The 22,884-nt window shown below is 46.6% G+C and overlaps 1 protein-coding gene across 2 annotated transcripts in view; it reads right to left on the bottom strand.

Annotated features, from left to right (window-relative positions):
- auts2a (activator of transcription and developmental regulator AUTS2 a) overlaps positions 1-22,884 on the bottom strand; it is a 368,537-nt gene that overhangs the window by 37,657 nt on the left and 307,996 nt on the right. For both annotated transcript variants that reach the window (XM_061248269.1, XM_061248267.1), the window contains exon 6: positions 6,099-6,147. In XM_061248269.1, coding sequence (XP_061104253.1) covers positions 6,099-6,147 — 49 coding nt within the window. The remainder of the gene's footprint in view (positions 1-6,098; positions 6,148-22,884) is intronic.

Raw genomic sequence — 22,884 nt, 5'->3', positions numbered from 1 at the left:
CCAACCGCCAGCGCCGACTTTAAAAACGACTCGGGCCTCTCCGGTGGGCGGATAACACACCTCGAAAACACACACTCCAGCTTCCTGTCTGTCCTGCTCACACTCAAACGCACAGCCCGTCTGCGACCCCGGGAACCTGCTGACGATCGGATTAAACACCCCCTAAGATCCGTGAAATGAATGTTCTGGAAGGGAGATCAATACTAACTGTTTGCAAGAAAATGTCCAAGAAATTATTATTATGAACCGAATTACTGTGTTGTAAGCTAACTGTGTTATTGCAGCAGTCTTAATAAACCTTAAGCATTTACAGACTTCTCTGGTCCGTTCACACAAAACAGATTCCCTCGACTTCAGCATTTATAACCGAAAACAACATTTATGAAGCGCTCGCAAGAAGAATGAAATGTCTCTTCGCAACAAAGTATGGTTGTGAGACACAGCCTTGCCTCTTTTGTTTAAAAGCATTCGCCAACCCCCTTCCTTATCTGTTCAAATACCTCCTTGTATCAACCCTAGTTGTTACAAGTGCAGGTTAGCCTTGGTGCAGATAAGCTTTTTGTGTAGCATTCTGCGCTAGCGTGGCGGAAGGCCTGTTGTTCAGCAGCTGGAATGGCTGAGTGGGAGAGCTCAAAGCAAGGGCAGAGTGTAGGGCTGAGCCTTCATGCACCATGCTAATCCCCTGCTCATCGGAGAAAACCGCCAGTCTCACTCCAAAGCTACAGAGAAACGAGGAGGATGAAAGGTTTAACCTTATCTTTCCAGCAACGCACGTTAAAACGTTTTTTTGTTTGGAGTATAGGGTTTAATTTGGGAGATAGGATCCAGGCGGCCAGGGTTTAGCGCGGTATGGGTGATATCTGGGTGTTTGCACAACCCCACTAGCCCACCTCGTAGCAACAGGAGTGCATTAAGAAGTATGGGTTTACTTTTTGACACCGTCAACTTTCAACTCTGGGCTTTGATGAGAAAGCCATGGTCCTCCACAGACTCCACCCTGTTTATAGCACAGTGGAACAACACCAATAAGTGCTGTAGACTAACCACAAAATGGACTCCCGCTAAAAAAAAAAAAAAAAAAAAAAAAAAAAACCAAAACAAAAAACAGGCCAAAGACTGAAAACCCCGAAGGGGAAATAGCCCACTTGGCAATATAAAAAACACATTTTCTGCTTCACATCTCACTTAAACCAGAATTACTTCAAGGAAAATTGAGGTTTATATTGCTAAACCACAACGCAGAAGAGAGAAAATCCATGACTGGGGCAGCTGCGGCCACGTCTGCAGGTCGCTCCCAGAGCAGCCCTGAAGGAGAGCCAGTGAGTGTGGGTGGCAGACACCGTTTCCCGGTCTCTGCTCTAAATCACTGGGCGAAGCCCTTGATTTGTTAACCTCTGTCTGCCAGTGTCAGAGATGAGACACCGCTGGCACGGATCCTTTCACAGCTGTGAAATATGACCTCTCGCTGCAGTTTTGAGCGAAAATCTCTTCCCTCCACAGCTCCCCCCCCCCCCCTTCCATGGAAACAAAATGGCCGCCGCGGCAGCTCTATCAACACAACAGGAGAGGAATGTTGAAGGTCTGCGGTTGACTGCGGAGGGCCGTGTGATCAGCGGCTGTGACCCGCTAATGCCGCGGGGGTCAGGGCAGTGCAGAGGAAGGCTGTTGGAGTAACCTCTGCTCCTACAGGGAAGAGTGTGCCCAGGCAGTTTCCACAGGCCACAGCCTGTACTGAGAGCAAAGGCAGTTCATTAATGCCAGTAATTCTGCAACAATAATCTGGTTAAGGTAATTTGAGCCTACTAATTTTCCTTAACAAACCCACAGATATATTTTTTTAAGGTGCTGTTTCGTGGCCACAGCCTCTACTTAGAGAAATGGCTGTTCAGTCATGTCAGTAATTCTGCAAAAATAATCTTGTTATGGTCTTTTGAGTCTAGTAATTTACCTTTGGCTAACACACAACAATCAAGGTATAAAGAAAATCTAAATTAAATCAAACCAAAATGTATTTATATAGGGGATTTCACAAACAACCATGCCCAAAAGTCCCACAACAGTCAACAGAGGCAGGGAAAAACGTTATGGCAATAAAATAAAAAATTATAAAAAGCAGGCAATGTATTGTTCTCTGACCTTAAAACAACGAGCACACCTTTTAAAATTCACTGTGAGAATTAGATTTAGACCGCACCCCCCGCCCCCGTTTCCTGTATCTGAGGACAGACTCGGCTCCCGCACTTAATTGCTATCAAGAAGCTAATGCACTCACAGGCCATTGTGCTTTCCAGAGAGCTCTTGAAAACAATCCGGGGGCTCTTCATCGCGCTATCTGCGAAAAGTTCACAACAGCCCCTCCCGTTTCAAACAATGTCATCGCCGCTGCAAATTGCACCTTTCGCAGACCGTATTACTCAATCTGCCCACGACGAGCGCGCTTGAAGGGGTCCCTCTTCAGCTGGGTGCACTTCATCTTGCGTCACCCACCGGGATAGTTCTCTCTCGCACAGGATCTTTTTCCTCGCGTAGTTCAGTTTCGTTTTCAGATAACTTCAACAATCGTCGCTATCTAATCGTCAAATAAATAGTGTACTTCGACAGGAGGCGTGTTGTTAAAAACAAAACAAAACATTAACCAGCTTGTTTGTTTTGCGCACGGTTTAGCTACGTAAAACGCATGGTATAGGAATAAACTGAAATCTGCGATCTGAAATGTATCACTATAAACTTCTCCTAACATGTTTTTATTCCTTTTGAGTAGCATTGGGATAATCTGTAGATGTTTTAAACACCTCAAACGAAGACGCTTTTCAAATAGATACATTTAAGATTCACTGTCACTGAAGATGCATTGCTATTTAAGTGGGTAATTAGGGATGACATCATCACAGAGAGAGAGAGAGAGAGAGCTAGTGAAAGATGGTGCTTGGGGAATGGCTATATCATCATTTGATAGCTATTAGCGAAGCTGGACCATCTGTTGACAATGAACTCTTGCCATTATTGTAGCCATTGCAGTACAGCCCTGCAGCCATGACGGTTCCTCTAAACAGCCTCTTATCTTATCTATACTGCCACATTTACCTTCCTGTTTTAGATGAAATAAATTGAATCAACCCACGGACGATAACAAGCTCTCCGCTAACACGCATTGATTGCCCCATTAATTGATGTTTGTTGAACTTTCTCCATTTCGTCGAGTGATTAGGTTTAAAAAAAAAAAAAAAAAAAAAAAAAAAAACTCTCTACGGTTGACATCTGTGGGCACTTCGACAGAGCCAGCAATTACTGTTAACGTTTAATAATTCTAAGTTAATTGGAGCGGTAACTGAGTGAATTGGATCCAGACAGAGGAGTGAAAGCAAGGCCGTGTGAAATGAACACAACACACAATTATACACAGCGTCTATTACCGAGCTGGAAGTCCTGGGTGACACACGAAGAGGGGGGGGCTGCTCGGGGGGGAGGGGGGGTGAGAAAGGGGGAGAGGGGAAGAAACAAATCACTTCTGAAGAAAGAAGAAAAACCCAAAGTGGTTGGATTTCTTTGCAAACAAGATGGAGGCGGCGAGCAATCAGTCAACTCGCTACAACAATAAGTACTGTAATGACAGTAATTACTATGTAGTGCTCTGCGGAACAGTCAAATCAGGTGTAGCAGCGAAAAGCCATTGCACACATCAGAAAGCCAGAATAAAGCCTAGCGAATCCGCTTCTCATCAGCAAACCCAGCAACACTTAAATCCCACCAAAATGCAATATGCATTTCCAAAGTGCTGCTGCAAAAATCCGAAGCTAATATGTGAGCAGAAATGGTCGGTTTTACACAGTACAATTTATAAAAAATTACTGCAAAGATTAGATTAACTGTGGTCAGATCTAAAGAAGCATAAAATGAGTTTAGATGTAATCCATAGAATCATTGGACAGAGCTTTGCTGTAGTCTGCAGAGAGTTGAAATTAGGTTTAAATTACACATGACATGAAATAGGCTATAGACTATAATATGAGGGTGATGGCATAGATTCATTTTTGCAACAGCTGAAAAATTATAAATTAATGGGGAACATCCGTTTTATCTCTGAAGAAGCTCACAAATAATAAAACACATCCAGTTAACACAGAATTAATTGTCTCACTTTATGTCACATTATGTATTGTACATCATGATTATTCTGTGAGAAATATCTTTCCCCCTTCCTATAAGTAGAATAATTTCTTTGACGTGCATGAAGAAGGATAATCTCATTTAATATTTACACTTCATCTTTCTTTTCAGTTAAAAATACTCTTAATTCTTTCAATGCAAACCAAAGAGCTCGCGCTAGCACTTTCTCCACTAGCCCAGATGTCTTTCCCTATTAGTAGCTGCGATACATTTTTTTTCCTTCCTGGAAACCAAAGTCAAAGTCGCCGTTTTTGGCAGTTGTTTGACCTTTCCTTTTTCCCTGGCAGTGACATTTGCCTTCCCGCCCGCGCTGAATGAAACACCCTAATAAACATTTCATGTGTACCAACAAAAATACCCAAACCACAAAACAAATGTGTAAGCCCTTGCACCTGCCTCCCGGCAAATATTGACATTTATCTTCACACAATTCAGTCTCCTTTCAAGTCGTTTTTTCCCGAGGAGAAACCAGAGTGGTAATCCCTTTTAACAAAACTACCCCTGCACTCTCTCCAGTGGCACAAAGTCCCACCCACAATATAAATACCAATGGGACAAGTTCTGTGCACCTGGATTTAGGCCGATTCTCTGACTTGCTATTCGGGTCAGCCATGGTAATTAGCATATGGCAGAAAGAAGGGATCTTGGAGGAGAAAAAAAGAAAGGAAGACATTTAAATGGAAATCGAGGGCAAAGGAGTAACCCACCATCGACCGAGGAAAAGCTTATTTGTGTACTGTTTCCCAAGCAGAGCTTTTCATATATAAAAAGAAGTCCTGTGTTGATTTAGGCCGCACAAAGGGGGCTTAATCCTTTCAAGGGAACTAAATCACCACAGAAGAAGTGTCCCCGAAGAAAGGCTTTCTGTCAAGCACAACTATTCAGGACCCCGATGGATGCCACAAATCAAACTCTGTAAGTAAACAAAGATGAGAATGTGGGAAATGTGTTCGAGCCCCCCAGAAGAAAGGCGGTGGAGAGAGGCGCAGGGCCTCGTCTGCATCAATCAGCCCCGCGGTTTTCACCCCCGGCGAGGCCCTTCACCCTAGAAACCAACCATTACCCAGGAATGCCCATTCACCGAGATGGCTTCCATTATATGCTCCTGGGCGCAAAAAAAGATGAGAACGCTCAAATTCCAAGGCTTTTAACAGCAAATTAGTGACATAACAATGCAGTCACATGTGGCGTAGGCCAACGGCTCATAAACAGATGTCCCGGCCCTTGCTCCTTCCAACCGAATAATTTTGGCCGCCTCGTAGCCTATTCTATCCGTATTAACACAACCCAATAAAGACATCTGCAGAAAGCGTATGTCGTAAGCCAGAATCAGATACTCAAATTTACACTGCACTTAATTTTTCTCGCTAAATTATTATTCAGACATGTTTTTTTTAAAACGCGTTTTCTATTGTTTGCACTTATCACGACATTCCTGTTTAAGCATTTCACGCTGCATCTATTCAGTTCACACGTGAATGTAAGCTTACGTGGATTTATCATCCACAAAATTACACCCGATACTGTTCCACTTAATAGAGCAAAAAGAAATGGATTTTCAGTCTTGTGCAGAGTGAATGAACACAGATTGATATTTCACACATGTGCAACGCTGCAAATGAAAGCAGATACGCGGTAACACATCATTGCTTCGCGGCGCTGGCAATTTCATACAAAAAAGAACGCTTCCCTGCAGCCTGATTCAAGGAGCTCCGTTACATCGCACTTATGAATCCCAAATCCAACACAAAAACAAAAACTGCGAACAACTGGGACTTTCCAATGTTTTTCCTTGTTTAAAAAAAAAAGAGAGGGAGGCTACTTTGATAAAACGGCGCCTTTTACAAACCTGAAACTGTAAAATATGTATTTTTTCAAGACAGGCTCGCTCATACCAAACGCAGCTTATTTGAATGTAAAATGTTTCATACCTTTATTAGTAACAGTGCTGAAGAGCTTCTCTGAGCTGGCATCGGAGCCCTGAAACACAGAAATAAACGTCAGTTTCCTACCTTCTACATCAAGCATTTTCATCTTCAAAGGCACACCAACCTTGCTTAGAGATAAAAGCATAGCACTGCATAGCATAGCATTCCTACAAACCGCCACTTGATGGCACTGTTGAACCATACAAAAAGTCATCTTTTCTGACTTGAATCCTGCACAACATATTAGCATGCTACTTTACAGTACTAACATTTGTTACAAAATTGAACATGGTGTTTGTACAATGAAATCCTTCTTTAGTGACAACACAGTGGTTAAGATAGACTGGCTAATTTAAGTAAGAAACTTAAGAATCTTCACAAAACATGCAACTGATATCACAAAATGACTTTGTACACAGTGGTGTAGTTGGTGTTGGTGTTGGTGCTGGTGTGCAATTCAAAACTGTGTGCTTATTCATGTTAAGATAAGATTAAAACAATTATTATACACCACCACGGTGGTAGCACATATTTCCAGTACATTTTCTTTAGAACATAACGCAGAATTGTATTTTGATAATATTGAGTTGAACCACAGTAGCACATTTCTAGTCCAGAACTTAAGAGCCTCGTATGAAAAGAACCCATCAACACAACTTATCTCAAGGCTGCAGGACATGCTTGAGAACAGCATTCCTTTTATTTCACACCTTTGGTAAATAAGCAGCAAAACACTTTGAACGAAACGAGAAATACGTCCTCAACACGCGAAGTGCACTTTCCAGAGCTCCAGTTTACACTATCATCCTTATTATTATGGTACAAAGGTCATAATCATTCCAGTTTGGCTTGTGCCCACTCAACACATTTTCCAGAAGACATACATTTTCCTCGCCATTTGCTGCAAAACTTCACCTGGTTTAAGAACAGGAACAAGGCAACATATGCTACAACCAGCCTAGACCCTATCCTGAACGAGGTTTCCAGACCAAACAAAACGGTATAAAGGAAATTCAGAAAAATCCTGAAATAATAACTTGCAAAAGGGCAGAGATTCTAGAAGCACAAGAAGACATAGGCAGAAAAATACCGCTTCAAATTCTGAAGCAAACATTGTCCCCCTTTTACCCCCCAAAAAAATCCCTCCAAAGAAAAAACAACACAAAAATTAAAGACCGTTTCTATCCCTTAATGCGAAGGTGCAGGACGAGCGAGGTGTCTACGCTGCAAAAGTGAGTAATTGTCAAAGCGTCCTACAGCAGAGGCATGAAGGAACACAGTGCCATACCTTTGATGAGGCTGGGTTGGCAAGGAGGAGAAAAAAAACAACACGGCGAGAGAAAAAAAAAACCCACTTTCAAGCTTTAGCAAATATGGCCCCGGTTCACATTCTCCTCGGCAAACAGTGTAATCCACGGACAGGCGGAGAATCCCACTCCGTTTAAACCGATGACAGCCATGCGAGGAGCTGGCTCTCCGGAAGGATCCGACAGAGAAGGAGACGCGAGCGGAGGGAGGGAGGGAGCGACGGAGGGAGGGAGGGAGGGGGGGAGGCTAATGTGCGGCTCGGACAAAGAGAGCCATGTGTCTCGCCAATGACCGCGGATAACTGGAGGGATCCTTTCCAGCGCACACACACGCACGCTCACACACGCAGACGCTGCACACACACTCCCGTCTCCAGGGAGCCCGGGGATGGGAATTGATCGATTCCACAACGATTTATCTTCCTCGCAGAAGAAACGCTTCGCTTTTCAAAAAGCCTGCCCCTGCTCTCCGCGCTCCTCTCCGCCGACACGCAGATCCCTCCGGCACGGGGTCGAGAGAAAGACTTGGGTTCCTCACCCGCCCCTCTGGAACCAAAGCTCTCCGTTTCTCAAAGGCGAAACGCCGCGGCGGAAATCATCCATGCAGGGCAGAAAGGGCTGCTTTCTCCCCCTCGTGCGTCTCAGTGACCCTGTGTTTTTTACGGTCCAGAAATCCAGCAGAGTGAGGAGGTCTCCTGTAGCCGGGGCGAGGAGAGGGAGGACGAAGTAAAGCCCAGAAATGCGTGTGCTCCTGCGTTCTCTCCAAGCGGCTGTGTGTCTGGCGGCTGCGTGCACATCCCCGGTCACACTCGTGCCTCTCTGCCTGGGCTCCACAGACACGCTCATTCACTGAGCCGCGGCAGGCTCCGCCCACTTCCTCATTCTACCTGACTTCACCCACCCCCTTGTCCTCTGCCTCACACACACACACAGTCACACACAGTCTCACACAGTCTCACACACACACACACACACACACACACACACACACACACACACACACACACACACAGTCTCACACACACACAGTCACACAGTCACACACAGTCTCACACAGTCTCACACACAGTCTCACACACACACACAATCTCACACAGTCTCACACACACACACACACAGTCACACACGCATGCACATGCATGCACATGCACGCACACACACATATACACACACACACAGTCACAAGTGCACACGTACAAGTACACACACACACAGTCACACACACACACACAGTCACATGCACACACATAGCACACACACACACACATGCATGCAGTCACACACACACACAGTCACACACATGCACGCGCACATTCATGCACACACACCCACAGGCACACACAGATACACAATCTCTCTCTCACACACACACACACACACACACACACACACACAGTCACACGCGCACAAGCCCACTTCTGCTCCTTCTGAGTGACAGGGAAACATTCCCCAAACCTTTGGTGTGTATGTGTGTGTAGGGGGTGAGGGGAGGATGAGTATGTGTGTGTGTGTGTGTGTGTGTGTGTGTACGTGAATGGGGCACGGATCGCATGGCTGGCATGCAGGCCCTCAGAGCGACCGAGGGAGAGGGGGAGGGAGGGAGGGAGGGAACGAAGAAAAGGGCGGTACTGAGAGCAGAATGATATTCTTTCAGTGGCAGTGGAGGGCGATGATGTCAGCGCCTAATGAATTTCCCAGTAGGGTGCAGCTACTGTGAGGGGGAGGAAAACAAAACCCTCTTTATAAACAGCGCGCACCTCTCCATAAATCAGCCCCGGCCCTCCCGCCCAGTCCGCCTCAGCCCAACGTGGAGCTCCGCGCCCTCCCTCCCATCACCGCGCCTCCTCCACGCTGACAAACCAGGCCAGCCCTGAGCTGCAGCCTTTCAGGACCTGCTCAGACCAGCACCGAGGGCTCCTCTGAAAGCTAAACTCACTTTTCCCCTCGCTCAGAATTCACCGTCCAACACTGCCATTTGGGAATGTCGGTAATGTAACGTTTCTTTGTGTGGAGCGAAAAAAAAGAGGCTGTAAACATTTGAAAATGAATGCCAGGGAAATTCAGATTTGGCAGGAAATTGAGTACATACCGTGCGCTGCAAAAAGGGTCGTTCTTAAGAAGTGTTTTAGTCTTTTAATGAGAGTTGAGATATGAACTTGTTTTAAAGTTACTTTTTGCTTGAATGAGGAAAACATTCTCACCTCATAGGCAATCCTTTTTGTCTTTGCAAAAAGGTAATCAAAATAAGATATTAATTCTCGATACAAGATAAGATTGTTAAGATTGATTTAGTTTTTTGGTTTTTGCAGTGTGTAAGCGGCTTTAAAATCAGAATCTAGGCCTGTGTTTGCAATTTTCACTGAATTTTATTCTCCCACTGAACCATGCTATTAGGAAAAGCAAATATTGCCCAAAGGCACCAGTTCGTTTGTCAGCTACATTAACGAAAGCTGCTACACATCACTGCATGTTATTAGCCTGTGGCCACAATGCATTATGTCCTACAACATAAACCTCTGAGCACATCTTTGACGTCTTGAGAAGCTGAAGAACTATTAACTGAGAGCTTCGTTAGCTATCTATGTAAACTCGATGAAAAAAAAAGAAGTATATCCTGATTCACCGGCAGCTACGGGATGAATTGGCCCAGTTGTGCAGGTAGATGAAACAAACAGCTTCTCAGAGAAGCTCAAACGCCCCTTCTGATCCCATCTGGCTAAGCTCTCGCTGCGGAAACTCCCAACCTAAACAATCTCACGATCTCGCCGGCTCAGGCCAGACGTTGCTGGAAAATCCATTAATCGCACAAAGTGCGAGCCTATGGCTCTGCTAATCAGTGTTAACCCGACGAATGAGGGGGGGGTCAGGAAATCAACAGTGATTCACAGTGAACCTACCACCACAACCCCCCCAGCCCCAGCCCCACCCCCACCCAATCGGTCTGCAGGCCCAACAGAGCACTGAAACATGGAGGCTCATCTGTAGCAGCCGACACCTTTCCTGCTGAATTCAGAGAGAAGGTTCAGCTGCACCTCAAAGTGGAGACCGTGACTCCCAAACCGCACAGAGGGGCCCCCGGCCCTGTTCACACTCATTCATACTCACACACCTGCTCGGAGCTCTGGGGTGGCCGTTTCAGCGCTGACAGCTCACCTCTGCACCTGCCACAGCTCACCTGTGGACCGTCACCCGCTGATGAAGTGAGTGCGGGCTAGGCTGCGTCAACGTGCTACGCTCTTAAAAACCAACGGCACTGTGCTACACTCTTAAAAACACCCCTGCTAGGAGCGTAGGCTAGCATCAACGTGCTACGCTCTTAAAAACCAACGCCACTGTGATACGCTCTTAAAAACACCTGTGCTGGGAGTGTAGGCTAGCATCACCATGCTGCACTCTTAGAACCAACATTCCTGCTAGGAGTGTAGGCCAGCACCAGCCAAATTCCTGCCGTGAGGTCAAGTGGAAGACGCGACTGAAAGGCACAAGGCCCAGACCAATAAAAGACCAGAGGGGACTATAAACTGTCTACAGTGAACTGTATCAGGTTGCCAATTATCTGTCCACTGTGTCCCAACTCACAGCAAAGTCGTCGCTCCCGAAGGTAAACATGCAGCCTTCTTCCAAACCAGGAAGAAGCAACCAGGTTGTAACAACAAGTTTACATTAACGGTTGCCATTTTGTTTTCTCTGACCAAAGTTTATGTAAAGGCCTGTTGAAGGAGAATCACAAGGGGGGGGGGGGGGTGGCAGGAGAGGAAGCGGTGCATTGTGGCGCTCGTTAATCTCCCCGGCCCTTCCAGTTCTCATCAAGGTCACCATTGTCTCGGAGCCTGTGTGAAGTTGTGCCCAGTCGCCCAAACGGCTCGTTCCTGTCCGTCATGCTTTCCCATGAATCCCTCACGCCTATTCACCGCATCGGCCTGTCAATCATCCTCCATTTTACACGTCTGCGCCTCGGTTCCCGTTCCACTTTAGCATTTACTCACGCGAGATTAAAATACCCCACCTGCCGTTTTCTACCCGCTCCACAATTAATGCGTCGCTCTCGCACGACTGATAAAAATATCAGGGCCATTTGATCGGGGCCTGAAAGGTGCCCATCAGTGGGGAAATCAAGCTGGTATTTCCGACACATCTACAGGGATAATGGCAGTTGATATCTAGAAGATGATTAAAAAAAAAAATAGGCCAGAGAAACAAGCCAAACAGGCCAAACACCCTCAGCTCACAACACTGCTTATTAAATTATGTTTTCCAGTTACAAAATTACAAAACCTGATATAAATTATCGTGCTATCTTGTCTGATAGCCCTTCAGAATGGCAGTTGCTTTCCGAACAGTAACGTGCCACTGTACACTACAGAAGGAATTTTTAAAGAAATCTCCTCCATACACTTGTTAAAATCATATTTGCGAAACCGTGAAATGAGAAACATGCAAAACAGACACTCAGCCAATCGTCACCCGCAATCTTACATACTCATTTGTGCGATTAGACCAAAATCAGAGGCTTGTGATTAATGCTAATCACCAAACAACCAGCAGACCAATATTTCAGAGGAGATCTTTTTTCTTTAATTCAAATGAAATGCAGACAGACTTAAAACCATGTCAGGCTGAAGTCAAAGAGGTAATATAAAGTGGCACTCGGTATAAAAATTTACTTGATACCACTGCCAAAGGATGAAGAGGAAATATCAAACATTGTCCTCGTCGATGTTATGTAGGCCCGTAATTGCAGCCTGTGCCTGCAAGTTCTGTCTGTAGACCGTCCGCTTTTGCTGACGTTTTGTCATCTTTTATTCCTTTTCTCACCTTTGATCCCCAGCTTCAAAGCACCCGCGAGCATTATTTCAACCGCCGTTCAATTTCGCTGGAACTCTCTCCCTCAGCAACCGCCGGAGACAGACTGACTGTAATGGGCTTCTTTACCATTAAGACCATAAAAATCTTCCTCTTAAAACGTCTGATAAGCGTAGTGTAGAGTTTGCATTGGGGACACTCTAGATGTAATTGTCATGTCTGACTTCTCTCATGTAGTCAGGGGTTATTGCTTAATAACGTTTTTTTTATTTTTTTTAACTGTAGAATTTTTGAGGCGAGACACGAAAAGAAGCATTTAATATTAGATGACTTGACTTCAAACTGAAAGATCACAGAAAAATCTCCACCGGACACTTAGAATACCTGGCAGTTCAAATTAGGCCGATATAAAACATGACCGGGCGATGCAAGGCGATTGAAGATGAAAAAAAGTTTGGGAAACAAAGGGTCTGAGGAATGAGAGGTCTCCATTTTCTCCCAGCGTTTGATCCACAAACAGAATTCTGGAGCAATCAGGTCCAGCCATCTATTTGATTCTGTCCACGTCCTCTCCCCTCCCCCCCCGCCTCTCCTGTTGGGTCTTCCGTGAGTAAACTCCGAGAAGCATCGACTCGGAACATCGGAAGTATGGGAGGGAAGGACCTATGAGTGCGAGTGTTGCTGTTGTTTTGCATACAGGTGTATATAGTATACATATACACATTTGTGTGTCTGTGTATTTGTGAGAAAGTATCTGCACATTTGTATATAAGTGTGTATTGTGTGTATGAAGGTGTGTATATAGGTCTCCTAGAGTGAGAAACAAAGTGAGAAGGAGCGAGAGCGTGTGTGCAGTGTATATACAGTATGATGTGGGTCCAGGTTCATGGCTGCCATTTCTGCCTCTGTGATTTTTAAACCAGGCTAACGCTGCTCTGTTACTGATAGCTGTGTGCTCAGCCAACCCAGATAAATAGAGTAAAGCTCCAGAAACAGCTACTCCAAACAAGCATTCACTACCAGCGTCCTACAGTGTCATCACTGTGGAAACTGAAGTCACAGATAGAAAACAAAAAAAGCTATAATCGGGAGGTTTTAAAAGGGAAGGCAAAACACATGGTAACATATACATGCTAAAACCAACTATTCTGTGGACAGAAATAGAGTAAAACCTGGACATCAGAAGTCATGTTGCTGCGTGAGTGTGTGTGTGTGTGTGTGTGTGTGTGTGTGTGTGAGAGAGAGAGAGAGTGTGTGTGTGTGTGTGTGTGTGTGTGTATATATATTCACTGTATGAATGCAAGACTAAAGCGTCAGACTGGGCTCTATAGCTGCATGCAGTGACAGTGCTCACAGTAGGGGTGAGACAGTTCTCACCCTCACCAGGACAAGGGTCTGAAGAGGCTGATACTGCCTCTCATCTCCTATAACTACCACAGGAGGGGTACTGCACAGAGCAGCATGATAAAGGACACACACACATACACACACACACACATGCACATACACACGCACACAAACACACAGATGCACATGCACACACATACACACACACGTGCACATGTATGAGTGCACACACACATACACTCATGTACACACACACAAGCACATGAGCACCCACACAAACATGCGTGAGTATACAAACACACAGGCAAGCTGAGTGCACAAACACACACATGCACACACAGACACATACCCACCCACACATATACACACATACACACACACACACACACACACACCTAATAATCAGCCACTATCTCCCGCGTCCCTGTCTATTTTTAAGGGAGGGGGGTTTGAGGATGCTTTTTTACACTCATTAAATCCAACCTTATCTCGCTAAGACGGCAATACACTGCAAATGACAACTGCGTATAATCTCTTTTTCCGACAAGCGAGTCTGACAGCACCTTTCTTTCCAATTTCTGAGACACGTAGCCAGACATATATTAATCTGTCAGTCATCGCTGGTAGCGATGGGGAGAGGGGGGAAAAGCAAGGAGACGGAGGAGAAGAGGAGACTCTATGGATCTGCGAACATGAAGGAAAAAAAGACAAGAGCGAGACTGGGAGACAGAACCCCAGGGAAGAGCAAAGTAACAAACGGCATTCATTTCCCCGTGTATATTATATAAGCCATAAACCTCGCCGAAAGACACAACAGTAAAGGGATTAGATGTCTCCCACTCCTCTGTAACAGACAAGCCTTTGAATTTAAAACCTGTAAATATCAATTGCAAAAAGAGGCCATCTTTCTCCCATCTTTCACACTTGTTTAAGGCCACATTTATCACACAGGGGGGAGAGAGAGATGGGGAGAGGGGGAGAGAGAAAGAGAGATTTTGTGTAGACACATCCGTTAGATGCGGGAATACGTGAGATAAAAGAAGACACCTTTAACACGCGGTGCGGGGGAAAGATGATGAGATTTTCCAACTTAATAAGCCTCGGAGCCGGGAGATAGAGAGTACACGTCATGTGTCATTTCACGGAAAGTTCCGGCGATGTAGGCCGCCCTTCGGAATGAAGAAGCAGCCTGCGGAATAAGCGTTCTCTGGGTAATGTCTTGTTCTTTCAAACCAGCTGAGACCTGGCAAATTGAAGCGCATTCGGACCGGGGTAAACCATACGTCTAATGCTAGACATTATCTACATTCTTTTGAGTCAATAATCACAAGGAGCATATGAAATTCCGCAAACTCGACGCTCGGCAGCCTGGGAGTTATGACTGTTTTTCTGATAATCAAACTAACGTCCCTTTTAGGACCCGCTCTGGAAACGGAGAAGTAGACAGGAAAATTGATTTAAGCTCTTTTCTCAAACGGTCTGGTTACAGCCCTAATGCATTTGCACTTGTAAAAATGCGAGGGCCCCCTTCGTCCAAATTACAGACATCACGGCGGGCACAGCCTGCCTCGCCGTCGGTAATTTCAGAGCAGTCAATCACCGCAAATTCGCCAGCCGGAAGGGGACACGGCTGCCTCGTCAAAACATTTCACAGCACGGTTTCTAAGAGACGCACGCCTAACCCCCCTCCTCCTTCTCTTCCACTTCATTTCGTACCCAGAGGTAAATCATTGTGATCTGACAACAACATCACAGAAATAGCACAAAATACAGTAAGGCCTTTGATACGGTTACTCATGCCTGGTTGGAAACTACCAAAGCAACGAAAATACTGTAAACGATGACATTTTCTTACTTATACACGTATCGAACTGTCCACTGACCTTTCCCGTAAGGTCTGTGCTACACCGTCCAATTGGCCACAGTAAATGCCTGACAGCCAATCAATTTGAACATGACACCCCCGACATTAAACATCAGAGATCAACAGGAACTCAAAGATGGCCGACTAGCAAGCCGTATCCGAGTCCCAAATTAATATGCTGCCAGTGGCAGTCCGTTTTTATTTTTGTAAAAAGGGGAAGTAATTTACGCTTTTATTACAAGTGCAGTTACTTTTTTATAAGTAACAGCGCTCTTATATTCACACTCATTTTCTTGTCGGGCAATTTATTATTCGGCCAAAGTAGGACGTGTCTGAAATCTTTCCCTTAGAAATAAGTGTGCGGTAAAATCACACACACAAAAACATCTTCTTTCCCTTTTCTTTTCAGAATAAAAATATCAATACTTATCAGCGTCTCCGCATTCACCAAGCTAACCAGACGACAGGCGGAATGAAGGAACACGGTTGGGTTGAAAACCCCCTGAGGTCCTACTTAATTCCTGCCAAGTGCTACGTTGTGCGGGATTATATTCTCTCTTTGTTACTTTGTTTGCCGCGCCGCTGGGGGGGAGAGACGTCACCCGCTGCGTCTTTAAGACGGACCGCCGCCCGGCGAGCCGCGGAAGTCACCGGAAAGCGCGGTATTAAAAACCTGTCTGACCCCCGACGGACTCCGTAGCCCTGAGCGATCCGCCCGGCCGGAGAAACGCGGTCGAGGAGGAACGGGGGGGTGTGGGCTGGGGGGGGGGGGGGGGGGGGGGCGCGTGAAACGCTCCGTCAAGACCGCTCCGTCAGGCGTGGAGCGAAACGGCCCCCCTCCCCTCCCCCACTACCCCGGGCCCCTTTTTTTCTCTCCTTCTTTTTTTTTGGAGAAACGCTCCAAAGTGGGGGCCTGATGATAAGCTCTCTGGGGGGACATGAGATAGCCCGAGACTTCAAAAAGCCGGCAGGCTGACAGACAGCGGGGAGGTCTCTCTCCCCCTTTCAGCCCCAGCCCCCCGCTGGCTCTGGAGGGGCTTCTAATTGCATTTCACAGGGATTGGACAAAATACGGCCTTGTTCTCCCCACAGTGGCTCCCCTGCTGGGGGAACGGCTCTGATTGGACACTCCTCTGTGCGACGGAGAGCTTTAACGTGTCAGAAATCCGCCGGGAGCTGGGCCAGGTTCCCCCCCTGGGTAATGCCAGAACATGGGAGTGAGGGAGGGAGGGAGAGAGGGAGAGAGACAGAGAGAGAGAGGGAGACTGAGAGGAAGACTGAGAGGGAGAGAGAAGCAGGGAGGGGGAGAGAGACACAGATAGAGAGGGGAAGAGAAAGAAGTAGAGAAAGGAGAGAGGGAGGGAGAGAGAAAGAGGGAGGGAGAGATAGAGACAGAGGTAAAGAGAGGGAGGGACAGGGAAAGAGAAAAGAGGGAGGGAGAGAGAAAGATGGAGGAATAGAGAGAGTGGGAGAGGGAAAGAGAGGGAAGGAAAGAGCAACAGTGAGTGAGTGAGTGAGTGAGAGAGAGAGAGAGAGAGAGAGAGAGAGAGAGAGAGCGAGAGAGAGAAAAAACTCATTGGGAACCTTTAACCCTTCGGCCGGCTATAGCCGGGTTGTGCAGACATGCAGGGAGGTGTAAGGAAACGATGGGGGAATCTCTACTTTGAAGCCTCCACATTTAAATATTTCATGACCACCTATGGCCTCCCCCGTTAGGAGAGTGTGTTTGCTTGGCTTTTATGTTTCATTAATAGCAGCGCACGCGTGTTGGAGAGGCACCCACCATCAAAGGGCTTCAGTAATAATGTAGCGTTGCTACGGCCGTCGCCCTCCGACTACGCCCGCACGCAATTAAACCAATCACAGCGCCGCAAGTCATCCCCACGGAAACGGGGAGACAGCGGCAGATCAAACTGCAAAAAATGACCGTCTTAACAAGCACGTCTGGTAATGAGACTTCAGACATTTCTTCCCCGTCAGGTAGAAAACATTAGCTTGTTTCAAGTTAATGTTTGCCTGATAAGTGAAATGTTCTGTCTTACTTCGTTAGCAATATTAATAGAGAAATAGGGGTAATAGAGTGCCAGAGAGATGACGTCTTTTTGTAGGCCAACCTGAATTTTCTTCCCACCTTGTGTTCCCTTGGCAGATTTACAATGCTTTTTCCCCACTGGGATTTTGATTTCTGCCAAAAATAAGATCTGTGGTTAATGTAAGCTTAAGAGAGTTTTACATAACAACTTTGAAATTCACGGTTGAGACATTAACGGATGTAACTTAACTCGAAGAACAAAACTTGAGGCTCTCTGGAGCTTACATTAACCATGGACCTTATTTTTGACAGAAACCAAAAACATTGGATATCTGCAGAGGGAACCACAGCTCAAAAATGATAACTCACTTCTGTGTTTTTGGACTACAAACTACACTGTGTGCCTACAGGAACGAACGCTTGGGAAGGTGTGGTAGAATGATGCACTTAGCTCAATGTCTGGCAGGCACACAGTTTTGAGAGGGTGGGGGCAACCAAAGAAGTTTGCACGGGGGCCCCCAAGAATGCGAATGCCTGGCCAGGAAAACTGGTATTCATTGAGGATTTCTGAAGCGTGTTAAAAAGCGGTTCCCACAGGGTCCATTTTGGCACACAGCTCGCAGTTTTAATGCCTACACATGTCCTCTGCAGTCACACCATGACATAAGGAGCGGTTGTCTCGGGCAACAGAGACGCCTTTCAAGAGGGCTGCTTCAGCGAGCGTCCGCATTCCGCCTTCCCTCCGCAGACTCGGCACGCCGCTCGTGCTCTAAATGCGGATATTGTGCGGCCGACCGGCGCGTCCGGGAGTTCGGGGGCCACGGCCGGATAGTTATTTAAGTGCGAAAAACGGCAGGGGAGGACGGAGGGTTCAACCGAGTCAACGTCGGTGGAGAGGCGGCGATTCTCAACGGCGGTGGAAAGTAGACGCGCTAATAATTTAGCGCTAAGCCCCATCATCGCAGTCTGTCTCAGCCTAGATTAGTCCCGCTCCTGTTTACTAACAGACCGTTTACGAGAGGATCTGTGTGATCAAACGAGGCGGGAAGAGGATTTTGCGCGGAAAGCGGTGACAGCCAGTGAGGTTCCCCGAGACAGCTGCAGTGTGCCACAGCTGCGAAACCTCACCCACCCCAGTCCGACCCGCTCCTGTGACACGGGACATGTGGGAGGGAAAAACAAGTGCTACTGTAATCCTAACCCGTACCCGATCAAGCACCGTCTCAATCACGACACCCAATACCGTTCTTTAGGGTTAGGGTTAGCGCAAGGTGATATCAAGGACAAAGGTACAGGCTCTTGGGTAATTAAAACTTATTTCTGGTGCTCCTGTCTGCATTGCTACAACTGTAATATGTCAGCCTGTCCTGGTTTCTATGGCTAAAAGCAGCTTTGTGCAGAAATGCATTGTTTTTGGGGCAGAACACTGGCCTATCAGCCCAACAATCCTACAGTGCAGCCGTCTTAATAAAAGACAAGGGAATGGGGTCAAGGTTCAGCCGCTGCACATTACAGGTTCCAATAAATGTCACCGGGACGGTTTCCCAACCACGGAACGGCCATTCGGCCTGAAGTATTATCAGCAGGAAAAAGCCCTGTGAAATGGCTGCAATGAATGGAAGTCGCCGGAAAGCCAAGAGTCTCTTAACGCTGATTAAGACTCTCCTGAAGCGGCATTGTGGGGGAACTCTCCGGAGTGTTCTCTCAGCGCGCTGCTGAGGTAAACAGTTTGTTGTGCGAAGGCCCGAGTTTTTCCATCAAAGCCCGTAAACAAACACGCGGCGTTTGGGTTACCTGAGGGTGGCACGAAAGTCTAAACCGACACATTTGTAATTTTAATTGAAAGCGCGGTGCAAACGGTGCTCTGTGGCGCTACGCCCCACCGCGTTTCACCGCTCACCCGTCTTTCTGGGACCCGAGACGCATTTCTAAACTCCCGTTCTGACGAGGTTGGGGGGGGGTTTGTTATTCCTGTAGGAAACATGAGCTGTGAATTTAACTCACCAGAGAGGGTGGCCCTATTCACTTGTGCTTTCAAGTATTTATATACACAGAGGCGGAAAATCCAGGTTCAGAAAAATAAAAGTCCTCCCCAGGATTTTGTTCCAATCAACTCAATTTGCTAGTTAGCCCAGTTCTTCAGCCAGGAGGGAGAACTAATTGGTGAACTCAGCTGCTTGAGCTCATAAGTGGCAGAAACACTTGACAGGACTTCTACTTTCTGACCCTTGGATTTTCCTTACTTCTTAGTGCTTGACTAGGTTTAGCAAAATTGTGACCAAGGCAACTTTTGTAACAAAACATCTAACTCTATTTCTTATTCTCGATTACATTTCTCAATTAAATTTGATTTGTACACACTTTTTATAGAAGTGCAAAAAGAAAACAGAAAACACCAGGCCTGAACCCCCAAATAGAAACCAGTGGGGAGAAAAACCCTCAAACAGAGGCAAGAAAAAAACTCCCTATGGGAAGAAATCTCAGGGGAACCCATTCATAGAGGGGGAGCCCATCCTCCACTGCCTAGCAAGATGTAAAGGTAGAATAGACAGACATACAGTCGTATTGCAAAAATGTGGGCACTCCTGGTCAAGCCTTTTACAATTAATATCTTGGTGAACAGAAGCGAACCTGACCACAAAACGGTACAAAGTTAAACATGACACATTTCTTCGTTAAGATTTATTTTTAAAGATACAGTTTACAAAATATTAAAAAAAGGAAAAAGAGCCTGTGCAAAAGTTTGGGAACCGTGTCAGTTAATACTTCCTCGGGTAACAATAAGAGCTTGCAAGCGCTTCCTGTAGAAAGACTTTGCTTTGACTTGACATTTCTGACAGTGGAAATAGGCAGGTAGAAATGTTGAGAGGTTTTCTTGGTGGAAATGAACCGTCTTCATTCTGAAATCCTTGGACAACTGTTTAGAGGAACCCATGGTTGTTAACACCAGACAGGACAGACACTGCAGTTGGATACTTTAGAAGGCATGGAGTTACTTCAGAATAAAGAAGTTCAGCCCTGGAATTATATTCACCTGACTCATTGAAGCCTGAACGAGTAAATCACCTGGGTCTGGGTCTTAGTAATCATCTTGGGTCCCAAACATTTCCTTTTTTACAATTTCTAAACAGTAAAAAATGAAGATAAAAATCTTTTATTAAAATATGCAGAAAGACCGCATGTTTAACAGTTCAGGAACAGACGCATGACTGTGAATCAGAACACACGTGTGCACACACGCGCACACGCACACACACACACACACACACACGTCAACTGAGGGGGAAAGCTCAGGGGACCCCCGAGGCGGCTGTGATGTCAAAACAACACGCCATTTTCCCCTGCTTTTTGTGGTGTGGCTTTGTTCCCCGACAAGAGCCTTCTTTCGATTTGCTTTGCACATCTCCTATGCATTTTTCACGAGTCGGTCTGAAAACACGGTGTTCCCTGGCATTAAAAAGCAATTTAGCACTCACAGGATGAAAAGCTCATGTTATATTGAGGCCTACACTTGGCACTGGCATAAAAAATTGAACAGCTCTGTATATTAACCAAGCCCAACACTGCGAACAGCATTCAAAAGACAACACAGATTCTTTTAGCATTACTAATTTATCTACAGCGGGGGGACAGAGAGATGTTCTGCATTAAGAGAGACATAAGATGAATACAGTATTTTTCTGATTTGACTCTGAGACAAAGTTAAACCCAGCCACCCCCCATAAACCAAATTAAGCATGCAATAAGCTTGGGGTCGTAGTCCATGCAAACAAAAATTCACGCTTGCACTCCAAGGCAAACGCTCAGCAAGTTCCGAGACTCCCCGGGGACAACGCATTTTATTGTGGTCAGGTACCAAATAAAACAACCATCGAGAAAACAAGGAAGCCATTAAAAACGGGCCTGCCATCACAAATTTCAGCAGCGCCTACAGTATGAAGTAGCTCAAGCACATACGCATCGATTTGTATGCATTACTGGTGCTGAGAGAGCTCAGAGGTTGGCTATTTAATGCAAGTACTAAAAATCCAGATGAGGTGTTTTTTATTTATTTATACATGGCCTGTATGTTAACCACCAACCGAAATGTCTGGGACTTACTGCACAAACACCGTCTAAACCATTTTGCCGCTGAAAACAGCGAACGAGTTGCTCAGCAGTGTGACGTTTACGGCCCTCTTGCCCCACATCACCGCCTGATTACAGGGATGTCATTCATTCACATCTGTGGTGTGACACCCCCCCCCCCCCCCCCCCCCTCTCTCTCTCTCCCTCCCTCGCTCGCCCGCCCGCCCGCCCGGTGTGTCACGTTCACGGCGTACCCGTGGAGGAGTTCGCCGAGTGCACCGGCTGCCACTGAAATGTGAACTCATTCTCCGGTGAAGCCAGCCGTGAGACCCTTGTTAAATATGTATAAAGGTGCGCCGTCCTCACAGGGACCCTGAAGTGGCAGACTAGAAAACCTGTTTGGGTTGGCTGTGATACCCAAACGTCACCCCCGCCCCTTCCTCTCCCCAGACCCCCCCGCCCGGGGGGCTGCAGGCGAGGTGCTGGACCGTGGTAAACACAGCACCAGGGGCGGAGGACGTTCCCCGTTCCCCGTCCCCCGTTTCGCAAGAGCTCCGAGCGCAAAACGCGACTTCCACTCGTTATCTTTTCAATTACAACCGTCGACGTTTCGACTGCGTTCGGTCCCGTTCGTAGCCGACAACATGATTGATTAAATGACTGATGAGAATTACATTGTGCTCCACGTGCTTACAGCTTGTAATATTGTCTTACAGGGCTTCAGCTTAAAAACATCGCCGGCTTAAGCTCATTATGGGAGCAGCGCTATGCAGAATTACACGCGGTGATGAATGCAGCCCGGTGTAAATCCTTTGCACAAAAACGGGTGTGTTGACGGATGACATATTTTAGGACGCTTCTAAATACTGTAGAATGGGTGTGTGCTGACAGTGGGGTCGGGATTACCCCTTGTCCTCCGCCAAACGACGGCGAAATGTAATTAGCGGAACTTTTAGAAGACCTTTTTTTCGGCACGGAAAATTGACTAAATTAATTCCCTCCTATTGGTTAAACCTGTACTTGATGAGGACTTAATTCTTAAGTAGGATATCCAAGTGCGGCAAAAACAAAGGCCATCAATCAAAGAGAGAGAGAGAGGGGGAGGGAGGGAGAGAGAGAGAGAGACTACAGCAGCAGCCCACAGTCCCCCGAGACGCTCCCCCCTTCTCTTCTCCCACCCCCCCCCCCCATCCCCCCTTCCTGGGAGGGAGTCTATGAAGCAGGGAGAGTGGTTCCGGAGACAATCCGCAGAGGAGAAATGGAGACAGGCCATTGGAGAGGCAGTCACAGCAGGCCCCAGGGGGCTTATTATTTCGGTGTCGTGTCCTAGAGCGTTTGCCCAGCGCGGCTCAATGTGAGCGTTAGGGG

The sequence above is a fragment of the Conger conger genome, chromosome 7, assembly GCF_963514075.1.
Source record: "Conger conger chromosome 7, fConCon1.1, whole genome shotgun sequence".
Lineage (NCBI taxonomy): Eukaryota > Metazoa > Chordata > Actinopteri > Anguilliformes > Congridae > Conger > Conger conger.
Note: the sequence above shows the minus strand (reverse complement) of the source record. Positions and strands in the feature narration are given on the sequence as shown.